The sequence below is a fragment of the Piliocolobus tephrosceles genome, chromosome 8 (genome assembly GCF_002776525.5).
Source record: "Piliocolobus tephrosceles isolate RC106 chromosome 8, ASM277652v3, whole genome shotgun sequence".
Classification (NCBI taxonomy): domain Eukaryota; kingdom Metazoa; phylum Chordata; class Mammalia; order Primates; family Cercopithecidae; genus Piliocolobus; species Piliocolobus tephrosceles.
Window position 1 is genome coordinate 110,323,951 of NC_045441.1, and position 12,623 is coordinate 110,336,573.

The 12,623-nt window shown below is 40.1% G+C and overlaps 1 protein-coding gene across 2 annotated transcripts in view; it reads right to left on the minus strand.

Annotated features, from left to right (window-relative positions):
* CTTNBP2 (cortactin binding protein 2) overlaps nucleotides 1–12,623 on the minus strand; it is a 164,208-nt gene that overhangs the window by 50,797 nt on the left and 100,788 nt on the right. For both annotated transcript variants that reach the window (XM_023228243.2, XM_026454312.1), the window contains exon 9: nucleotides 5,662–5,779. In XM_023228243.2, coding sequence (XP_023084011.2) covers nucleotides 5,662–5,779 — 118 coding nt within the window. The remainder of the gene's footprint in view (nucleotides 1–5,661; nucleotides 5,780–12,623) is intronic.

Consider the following 12,623-nt stretch of genomic DNA (forward strand, 5'->3'; position numbering starts at 1 on the left):
TCCGATTTCTCTGACTGAGGCTCCAGCACAGTGGGTAGCACCCCCATGTACTTCTGTTCTCATGACTGAATTGTATACTGAGTTACGTGTGTTTGTTTCCAAATATTCTATATTCACTGAACTGATGACTACAGTTAGTGAATTAAATATTCCATAAATTGATGAAATAATGAGTTACCGTTCCTCTGAAAACTAAGTTGAATCCTTTAGAGACAGTTTAGGAACTGCTAAAAATGTTATCTAATGAGGTATAAATGGGACAACTATATGAAATGAGAAAGGATTTAATAATCTCTGGACAGATATTACCTTTAGTTTGCTTCATAAATGTGTTTAAGCAGTCCAACACTAGAAATCATAGATGATGAATTAAAGGTATGTTTTTTTCAAACAAGAGTACGTGAAATTTTAATTAGTAGAAGCCACACTAAAGACGTCTATCTAAACGTTGGTTAAAAAAATTACTTTGCATGCTTTACAATTAAAATGTTTTAAAACAACACGCGTTTATAAGATTCTCTTCTTAAACTGGATTTTTCCATTAACTAACCAACTGCTGGATTACTTTATTTTCCATTTTCTGACTCCCAGTCATCTTACTTATCCACAGTATCTGACACAAGTGATCTCTCTTTTCTCCTTGATATAATCCTCCTGGATCTCCATACCCATAGATGGTAGTTCTCCAGGAAGGAGGCAGTACCTCCTTGGTCACTCTTTAATGTTGTTCCTTTATTGTTCCCTTCACCTTTTCCAGACTTCTTAACGATAGTGTGTTTCGGGGCTCCTTTCTCTATTTACTTTGCGCATGTTCATTCCCTTAGTGATCTCATCCAGTTCCATGACTTTAAATATTACTGATAGATTGCTGACTTTCACATTTATTCATCACCTCTCACTCGTCTTGGGAATTCCTGCTGATTCGACATCTCCACATAGATACCCTAAAAAACATCTCAAATTCCTGCATCCAAATCTGAACTCCCCAACTTCATGAGCAAAACCTGTTTCATCCACAGCCTTTCCCCTAACAAGTACTGGCAACTCCATCACGCCAGTTGCTCAGACTGAACACCTTGAATTATCTATGAATCTCTTCCCTCTCTTAAACTTCGCATTCAATCCATGAGGAAGTTCTGTTGACTCTACCTTCAACTGTATCCAGAACCCAAGTCCTTCTCACCACTTCATCTGCTACAGTCCTACACGGAGCCACCACAATTGTCTCTCACCTGGAATACTACATTCATGTACTAACAGGTGTTCCTGATTTGTCTGTGACTTCCTATAGTTGATTCTCAACAAAGCAGCCAGTGCCACTGTTAAAATGTGCATCAGATCCCATCTCTCCTACAGTCGAACACTGCAATGGCTACCTTAAGTTCTTACAATGGCCTACACGTTCCAACAAGATCAGGCCCCCCTTCACCCTGTAACTGCTCTCCTGCACTCAAACACTGAAATGGCTAGGGCTCTGACCTGTCTTCCTGCTTCTCTTTCCTTTTAACCCAGTCACCCTGCCCTCCTTGCAGTTCCTCAGACACAACAGGAATACTGCTACCTCAGGCCTCTGTCCAACTGGTGCTAAAGCTCCTACCTTAGATATCCACATAGCTGCACTGTTCACTTCCTTCAAGCCTTGGCTTCAATGTCTCATCAGTGAGGCAAACTTGGCCAGCATTTTAAAAGCTAAAACCCACCCTTACAAGCTCCATCCCCTCTTAGTCTTTTCCATAGCATATCTCACCGCCTCACAAAGCCAAAAAACAAATTTTTCTTATGTTTATTGTTCATTTTATCTCTTAATGTTAGACTATAAGCTTCAGGATGAGAACAATCTTCTTAAAAATTCTGACTTACATCAAGTGGCTAAGATAGTGACTGGCACAAAGAGTAGCTCAATAAAAGCATGGGTTCAATGAATTAATAAAAAGGGGTTTATTCAATGGATGAAGAAAACTATTCTACCAGAGATTTCTCCACTGCCTTTCCATATTATTCTCTGCTTAAAATAATCAGCTTCTGTCTACATAACTGCATGAAACTTGTCTCTGTTAGCAGTAACTTCCTATTTGCCAAATGCAATCAACTCTTTTTTAACCCTTACAGTCTAGGGAATGTGATACTATTAAATTACTTCTTCCTCTTAGAAAGGTCTCCTAACTTGAATCCAATTACACCATTGTTTTCTTTTCTTTTCTTTTTTGAGACGGGGTCTTTCTCTGTCACCCAGGCTAGAGGGCAGTGGTGCCATCTTTTCTCACTGCAGCCTTGACCTCCCCGGCTCAGGTAATCCTCCTGCCTCATCCCCCCATGGAGTAGAGAACAGATGGGACTACAGGCGCATGCCACTATTCCTAGCTAATTTTTTTTTTGTATTTTTTGAAGAGATGGGGTTTTGCCATGTTGCCCAGACTGGTCTTGAACTCCTGGGCTCAAGCAATCCTCCTGCCTCAGCCTCCCTAAATGCTGGGATTACAGGCGTGAGCCACCATGCCTGACCATACACCATTGTTTTCTGGCTCTTTTCCTTCCTATTTCCCAATCTTCTTTTAGAGTCATTTAAAAAAATCTTCTCTGACCTAAAGATAGGGGTTTCTCTGGGCTTGGCCTTCAGTTCACTTCTCCCCTCACCCTATACATCATTCCTGTCTCACAGCACACCTATGACTTGAACCATGACACTGTTTCTCCAGCCCTGTTCCTCCCTTGCATGTTCAGGCCTCCTTCCCTCTTACTAGATACCAGTCATGCTCCCCATCTATGGTACCCTGTGTGTCAAGATAATTATTTCCCCATTACCTACCTCTTATGCCCTTATTTGCAATCATTCAATTGTTCATTCAGGTCCACGGGATTGCCTCAAAACTTACACGGAGGATTGAATCAAAAGGAGTACAAGGCCTTTTATGACCTCACTCTAGACCTTCCACACTCATCTCCCTCCTCTCCCCAGCATATAGCTAAATACCTCTAAAGACTCCAAAGCACGTCCCCTTCAGTGCCTCCTGATACGCTGCTAGTTCACCTGGAATGTCTCTATTTTCCACTCTTTCTTGGCTCAGCCCTTCAATTTTCACTTACATCTTCCATGGGGAAGCTCTTACCTCCCCTATGCATATTTTTACACGTTGCCTCATTTAGTGGTACTTATAACAAATATAGGCTTGGAGTTGTATTTTTAAACTTTTTACACAGATGGTTTTATATTATGTGTCCTTTTATAACTGACTTCTTCACTCAACATTTCTTTAATGTATTTAAGGTGATTTATATAGATAAAATTTATTTTTAAGTGCTACTTGGTACCTTTAAGATATGGATTTTCTAGAGTTTATTCTATTTAACCATTCCCTAATAGATTTCCCTTTAGAATGCTTTCGGTTTTCTAGTACTACACACAATGCTGCAACACACATTTTCATATATCTCCTGGTACACACATGCAAGAGTGCTTCTAGCTATGTGCTTAGGTGAGGAGTAGTTTGTTCAACAAATGAAAATAATTGTGCATCTTTGTTCTGCTTTGACACATTCTTTTCTTCACTTTCTTTTTTTTTGGAATGGAGTCTCGCTCTGTCACCTAGGCTGGAGTGGAGTGGCATCATCTTGGCTCACTGTAACCTCTGCCTCCCAGGTTCAAGCAATTCTCCTGCCTCAGCCTCCCGAGTAGCTGGGATTACAGGCATATGCCACCACGCCCAGATATTTTTGTATTTTTTAGTAAAGATGGGGTTTCTTTATGTTGGTCAAGCTGGTCTGGAACTCCCAACCTCGGGTGATCCGCCCACCTCAGTCTCCCAAAGGGCTGGGATTACAGAGGTGAGCCACCACACCCGGCCCCAATGACTTTCTATAGTTCATTTACATTCACAGCTTTTATCATCAGCCTTACGGAAGTAATCATAATCTAAATGCATATCCTGTCTTTTTTACTTCTCTCAGATTGTCAGAATTGGAATCTTAGAAAGACCTTAAGAAATGATCCACTCTTTCGCACTCAAGTATACGAATAATTATTAACCCTACTAACAGGTGAGCAGACTAAGGTGAGAGAAGGCTAAGTACCTTGCCTGACATTACACAGACTTCTGGGAGCTGGGATTCAGATGCCCTTTCCCTTAAATCAGACTACCTAATGTCCAGTCTTCCACAGGATGTACACCTGCAAAGCCTGCCAACATGTCCGAGATAGAAATTATACTCAGGTCTCCCATACCAGTCTTTTATTTCATAAAGTCCTCCTTAATCCTCAGTTTTAGGATTTCTCATCCCTCTCCTCATTATATACCATTTTCCTCTCTTCCACCCTGGTCCAACTGAGGACTCACCATTAAAACTCTTTGATGCTTGATCTGTTTCCAGACTCTCTATAGGTTGATTTGTCCCACAAAGAGCTGCCTACGAAATTCCAAAACACCGTTTGTATCATATTATACACTATCAAGAATCTCACTGACTCATCTTTGTCATATAAGGTTAAAACTAATGAAATGAGCATTAAACTGCCCAAAACATCCATTGTGCTGTCTCATCCTTCCAATTCCCCACCTCTAATCACACCTCTATCCCAGCCATGCCAATATGCTTCATATTTTTCACATCTAAGATACCACAGCTATATCTACTTATTCCATTTTTAAATGTTTAATATCAAAATGTGGAATATAATTAAGTGATAGCATTTACACTCCATAATAAAATTTTAGCCCAACAGAAAGTTTTCCATGTTTGTTATTAGGTTAGCATCAGCTTATAATAAGAGAACTATTTTAGAGAAATCCTATATAAGATACTGTTTCAGACACTGAGCAGTGATTCAAAAGTTTAAGGTCCTGAAAGCTAGACTTTAATGATAAATAAAACCTTCTGTCAACCAAAAAAAAACCCACTCAGGTTTAAAGAGAATTTCTATGATTCTCTTTTATCTTTTTATATTAAACTTTACTGACACAGTTTGCATATATGCTTCCTAGCCATTCTGAAATTTCATTCACAAAATAAAAGTATATGAAGGTATGTATTAGGTTGAAGATAAAAACATTATTTAAGTTTTTAAAAATCTGCTTATCCTAAAACTGAATTACTGATACAGCTGGCTGACTGGATGGATTGGGTGATAATCTTAATGTAAGAGGTCATGATGTTTCGTAAGGTCTATACTCCACACTCACAAACCCACAAGTGAGCCTTTATAAAATATGCTGAGGAGCATATACTCTTGGAGCTGAAAGGGACCCAAAAGATCATCAATTATCTTCACAGAAAAGTAGGCAACCAGGTGCTGGGAGATAACCAACTTGCCTGCCTCATACAATCAACTGATGCAGAGTACATAGCTGGGATTTCTCATATCCTGCCAGTCTAATGTCTAGAAAGACAATCTAAGTCAGAAGAAAAATGCAATAACTATTTAGATTGCTCTCCTAGGTCAGTAAAATACAAGGAGAAGCCCGCATCATTTGAGTAGCAATTAGTTCTGCAAAAAGTCATTCTACATGGAAAAATAATTATCACACTTATAGTCAGTATTTCTGCCATGGTTGGGGCTCCGAAAAGGTTAAAAAGGAGATGCAAAAACTGTAAATAGTTCTTCCCATTGTACCAGAGGCCCCAGCAGCAGAGGGGAAAGATAAACAATAAGCTCTGAACATCACTCACTCAGATTCTCCAGCAAATGCTTGCAGTCATCAGTGGCAACATCATGCACAGTCCGATTGCACTTGTCTCTCCTTTCTGGCTCAAGCCCTCCGTGTCTACACAAGATTTCTAGGCAGTTCTATAAAAACAAGAGCTCGATTACCTCCAAGTCCAAATGAATTAACTTGAGTACAAAACCCAAAGGAAAAAGCCAGTTGCCTATAAGAATCAAATCAAGAATTCACAGCTATAAATCTTATTTCAATTCCATCAACCCCAATATACAGATTAATCTTAGATTAAACTAAACAATGTCTAGAAATGCAAAGCAAAGAGTGCTCATTTAAATGCAAATGATAGGATCATAACACTGTTCCACAGAACAGCTTCTTAGGTTTCAAGAAAAAAAATAGCTTGCTAATCACTCAATCTGCAGATTGAAATTAAAAACAAAATTAATTTCAGCAGACATTCTCCTTTTATGGTAATTTGGCAACATAAAGCAGAAGACTTTTGCTATAATGGGATGTACTTTGCTGTCTTCTAGACTATAAACTGCTTTCCTGGTAATATAAGTGCAGGGTTCTAATTTTAAAAATTCTAAGAGTCCTCATAAGCATATTTGTATTTGAGATGTTACCCTGCCATGTTTTATTTGAAAAATATGCACATCATGTTGATTGAGATTTTAGAAAATCATTCCCTATAGATACTGAAGTGATGCTCCCTCTCCTTTTCAGCTTTTCTTCTTCTGTGTTGCTTAAGGAAATCTCCATTCAAAAAGTAGAATTATGAACTGAAAAGTCTTAGTCCTCCATATTTTTTCAAATGCAAAGTAAGAGACAATATATGTACATACATTTTCTAATAAATAATCACATGGCAAGGTATTACATCAGGATATTTACCAAGGAACTCTCCTATATCAATGTTTACCACTTGATGATTTGTTTGCTAATTTCTCACAAGGCTGAGGAGAAAATGAATAGACCAGAAAGCATGAAAAGGAACTAATAACCAAAACAAGCAATGACCTGCCCATCACTCCCCTAAACACACACACACACACGCACACACGCACATGCACACACGTATACACACCCACTCGGAGGCATGGGGCTGTCTTGCAGTTCTAACAATATATTAAATCAAGTCATCTTGAATAGCCTTTTCTTATCTTTCTGTAGCATACCCTTTCATCCACTTTTAAAATATACTTTTTATATTTTTTAAAATATACTTTTTCTCTTCTAATATAAAATATTTTTAAAAGAAATACAATATCCGGCTGGGTGTGGTGGCTCATGTCTGTAATCCCAGCACTTTGGGAGGCCGAGGCAGGTGGATCACTTGAGGTTAGGAGTTTGAGACCAGCCTGGCCTGGCCAACATGGTGAAACCCCATCCTACTAAAAATACATGGTTGTGGGCGCCTGTAATCCCAGCTACTCCGGAGGCTGAGGCAGGAGAATTGCTTGAACATGGGAGGCGGAGGTTGCAGTGAGCCAAGATCATGCCACTGCATTCCAGCCTGGGTGACAAAGCAAGACTCTGTCTCAAATAAAATAAAATAAAATAAAATAAAATAAAATAAAATAAATATAATATCTACATAGAAAAGTACATAGAAGTGTATCACTTGAAGCAATATCACAAAGCAAACATATTTGTGGAAGGAGCACTTTGGAAGCCCCTTTTGTACTCCATCTCAACAATTAACTCCTCTCTCCCCCGCAGAGGCAACTACTATCTGATTTCTAATTTTAGAGATTGGTTTGGCCTATTTGTGAACTCTATATAAATGGAATCGTACTGTATGTAGGTGCATTTTTATATTTGGCTTCTTTCATTCAATATAATGTCTCTAAGATTCATCCATGTGTTGGGAGTAGTCAGAATTTGTCTTCATTAAAAAATGATTACTATGTGGGATTCCATTATATTCCATTGTGGTATACCAAAATTTACTCATCCATTCTCTTGTTGATGAACATTGGTGTTCTGCTATAAACATTCTAGTACATGTCCTGTGGTGAACACGTGTTGGGTATTTGGTATATGGTAGGGCTGGACTGCTGTGCACAGGGCATGCACATGTTCTACGTTAGTCCATACTGCAAAGAGCTTTCAAAAGTGCCTACACCAATTTGCACTTCCACAAGGAGTATACATGACTTCCAGTTGCTTCATTTGCCTCTGAAACATACTTTTAAATGCCATAATGAGTTCGTTAGAAAGTACTGTGAGTCCCCAAGGGCCAGAAAGAAAAACAAAGAGTAAGCAGAAACCACCAATTCAGTGAAACTTTAACAGGAAGCCAGTGCTGCTCTGAGGGTAAAGCTGACAGAGAGAACCTTCTTGGATGTTGGAAAGATGGGACACTGGGCCTTGGGTTTCCTGAGTAAAGAAAATCTGCCTGCTTGCAAAGGGAAGCAACTAGCATATTTGTTTCTCCCTGCCTGACCCTGTTCAGGTTGGAGGAATCTCTCTAAAACTTGCCATTTAAGTCTGGCAGTCTGTACAATTATTATGTGGCCATTAAAAAAGTAAATCTTAAAAGTCTGGAAGTCTGACTTTCATAGGTCTACAGTTCAGATTTAAGAAATCGCATGAGATCACTTGGACTTGGGAAGGGGAACATCACACACCGGGGCCTATCATGGGGAGGGGGGAGAGGGGAGGGATTGCATTGGGAGTTATACCTGATGTAAATGACGAGTTGATGGGTGCTGACGAGTTGATGGGTGCGGCACACCAACATGGCACAAGTATACATATGTAACAAACCTGCACGTTATGCACATGTACCCTAGAACTTAAAGTATTAAAAAAAAAAAGATGACAATGAAAAAAAAAAAAAGAAATCGCTAAGAAATTAACAGAAAACAAAGTCAGATAAATAAATGTCAATTCATATCAATTTGTTGTTACTAATTTGGACAAAATCAGTAAATGAATAATATAATGTTGATTGAGAAATGAACTCTAATTAGAAACTTAACTAGAAAGCAATCTGAGAACTAAACTTAGTGAATTCTCAAGATGATAAGTGATAAAAATCACACATTTATTTTGCAAGTTAGAACTTGCAGTAAATGTAGGTAAGAGCCACCACTGACCTGGATTCTAATCCTGCTAACCAAAATGACTGTATCTACCACTGCTGTGGAATCATTTAACATTTTCCTGCTTTCATTTCCCTATCTGTATTTCAAGTATCTATATTTCATAAGGTTAACATGACTTAAACGAAAGAGGCACACACAGTTCTCATATTCATGGCCTGCACTAAACTCCCAGTAGTTATTAGTAGCTATTATCATTACCATAATCAACATTATCATCACCAGCTAGAAAACAGTCCAAATATCCAGTTAACTGGTGAGATACCATAGCACATCAACAAATGTCACTAATCTCAAGACAATTTAAGTACTGTTACTTCAAATTACAAACAGAAATGATAAAAGGTGTAACACAAGTTTGCAATACTCCTGAACTGCCTGACCCTGTTCTTTTATAGTCTTTTATTTCTGACCTTCAAAGTAGGTGATTTCTAATTTTTCTTACATTCAGGTAGGTCAGTGGGCCAGACCATAAGCAGTGACTTTCTCTTTAAGGAAGCATGAATGTCAGTCCCTATGAAGGTAGTGCATAGCCAAACACTACTACAAGTGTTAATTCTGCAGCATGTGCTGGCTGCATGGGGAACTCAAAGAAAGTGAAAACTTTGGCCCCACTGACACTCAACAACAACAGCTACAAGAACTATTTGAGCACATACTAAGTTCCAGGCACATTCCACACTTTGCAAGTATTCAATGTTCGTTTAGCCCTCACAACAACTTTATAAGCAGGGCACAAAGCCCCTTTGGGCCAGGGACTATTATGTGGGCTGAGGGTCCTGATGGTGGGTAAGGTAGAGCGATTCCATGTCTCAGGGAGGAATGCAAAATGACCTGATACACTCAGAAAAGGGGCTGGCGAAGCAATGAGTACAGTTTTACTTTATGGAGGAGCAGGAAGAGGTAAAGAGGGAGAGAAGTATCTATACTCTCTCCTTGTTGAATGGGATTGTGTGAAGAGGACAAATGCTGTGATCCCAGTCTCTGCTTCTGGTAATAGAGTCCCAGGGGCCCTAAACTGGGCAGGATGTCCTACCAAGTGATACGGAGACAGGGATCTAGATGGATGAGTTTAAGCTAAATTCCTATTAGGATATAGAGACATCTGCTATAACAGAGACCTTTTAAAGAAGTAGCTTAGGCCTCAGCTTTCACGTGCACTCACATTCCACTTGCTGGAACTCAAATATTTGGCCATAGTTCCCTGCAATCGAGACTGGAGAATGCTGTCTTTATGCTGGGTGCCCATGGGTCCAGTTGAAACAGAGGGATCTGTTATTATGGACCAAGGACAGAGTAGAGGTTGAGGAGTGAGGGAATTGCCAGGCTCCTTTTAGCAGAGCTGAGAAGTAAGGTACCAGTGTCCAGGAAATTCAGTAGAAACCCCGAGTTCAGAGAGCTAGAGATAGAAATCAAAGTCAGAGCAGGGAGCCAAGAATTTGATATTGAGCAGAGGGAAAGAAAGTGAAAAAAGTTTGCAAATATACATCGAAAGCCCAGCTCAAGTGCTGAGAACAACCTTGGGGTGTACCTGTTGCTTTACAGGGCTGGGAAGATGGAAGCCGTTAATGTCGGAAATAATGACATGAGCAAGAAGGTAGTTAGGTGTGCACGGCCAAAGATGAAGTTGGCTGCTGTCAGCTGTAAAGGGTTGAGTGCTATGCACTTTGCATGCTTTTCTGTAGGCATGAGGATGTGTTTGGGAAGGAAAGTGCCATGTTCAGCTCTGTTCTGCAAACCAATTGTTGTACTGAAAGATTACATTGGAAAGGAAGAGAGTGATAGCAAGGAGACCAGTTAAAAAAAAGAAAGCAGTCCATTCTCTTACTGACTCAGCAAACATTTAGTACTTTTGGGTCACAGACTCTGCTGGACACAGTATGTATAAGGATTAAAAAGTAACTGTTCAGAGGAGATGGAGAGGCAGAGAGGCATGCAAACAATTACAATGAAGTACACGCTCTCTAATCAAAGTGTGGAGAGGTATCCTGGGAACACCTAACTCCAAGAAGCCAAGACAAGCTGAAATGTTTTCCAGGCAGAGAGGGGTCAAGACAGGAGAAGAGGCCATTTGAGGTAATGGGAACAGCAGATACAAAGACAGGGAGGGGAGCGAGCACAGGATGTTTGCACATTGACCAGTGTGCGTGATCAAAGCCTAGCATGCACTAGGGAAGGAGACAGAAGTGTGCCTAGGGGAACAGACCAAGACTAGATCAGGAAGGGACTTGACTGTTATGATAGGCATCCCTGCCCTGGAAGTGATAGAGGCTTGGGAAGACATGAAGTCAGTAATTACATCACCATGTTCACCTGTTAGAAAGGCCCCTCACATGGCAACGTAAGGGAAGCAGAGAGACCGAACATGATGAGACCGCGGCAGTACCGTGAATGTGACCAGATAGCAGATGATGAGGGCTCCCTAAGGACAGTGCTGACAAGACTATGGAGGAGACAACGTATTCAAAATTTATTCGTAAAAGAGTAAATTTAGAGTTGTGTTGATCATTTGAGTTCTTTCAGTTAGGAAGATGGAGCAAGTAAACAAATGCCAGGTGATGCTATTGGAGTAAGAGAGGAGAAGCAAGAATTGCAGCAGATTGGCTAAGAAGTATAAACATTTGGGCCCAAGAATGTGCTAGAAGAGCTATCTGGTGGAAGCAAAAGCGAATGTGGTCCCCAACAGGATTACCCTACAGTTGTTTAAACTGGAACACATTAGAGAGTGAAAGGAGGCACTGTTAATTACACTGGGATGACTGGCATAAACAGGGTTGTACTGAGCAAACTGGAAAGTTTGTTCCCCTGATTATCAAGGAAAGGACCTGCCTAGACAGACTCAGAAAATGCTTAAGTAGGGCTAGAGATGAGATTTCAGAATCCGTATAGATTATATTCAGCGGATCAACAAGATCATTCAAGTGAGAAAGTTCAGAGTGATGAGAAAAAGGATCAAAACCCAGATCCATGAAAGGTGTTGGTGGGAAACACTGGACGACCCATGTCTTGGATGAGAGGTGGAGCATGATCCTGGGCAGCCAAGTTTACATTCCCTTTAGGGTTCTGCCATTCATTGCTGTCCAAAGTAAGAAAGGATTCAGTACTCTTCACTGAATATTATAGGGAATGAGTATAGTATAGAAAGGCATTTTCCAGAATATTTTTTTCTAAAAATTAAAAAAGGAAATAATCATAATCAAAAGCATTACCACAGTGTTCAAAGAACAGATTTCTATTTATCATGATTAAAATCTAGTTCCAATGACTTTGTGCCTTTGCAGGCACCTCATCTAATTTTCTCTTTTCTAAACTAGCTACCCAACTTCATGCAACAATGAATAACTTTAGCGACTCCTATTATCTTGTTCTTGTATCCAATTCCTAGGAAGAAGGAATCCAAATATTGGGGCATCATGTGGACCTTTGCACATACCTCATGGAGACATCTTGGAGGACCGAGGTGGCTGCTACAGTGTGAGTACAAACGTGTGATCCTCATATGGCTAAAAGCTTAACAATGCATCAGGCAGATCACAATCCTAACACACAAAAATGGTCTAAACTGGGTAACAAGAGGGCTACCACCTGACCAGAGGGCAGGGGGCCTGACCAGACACGACCTCTAGAATGCTGGAGCTGAATGTCTGGAGGACAAGTAAAAAGGCAGATATGGAGATACGGGTTTGGGACTAGTTACTGCAGGAGTCACAGTTGATTCCTGAAAGACCCCTGAAAGACTGGAGAAACTCTTAGAAAACAGGAGTAGGCAGCTGAGAATAAAACTTGGGAGTTGCTTAGAGTTAAAACACACACACACACACACACACACACACACACACACACACACACACACACACAC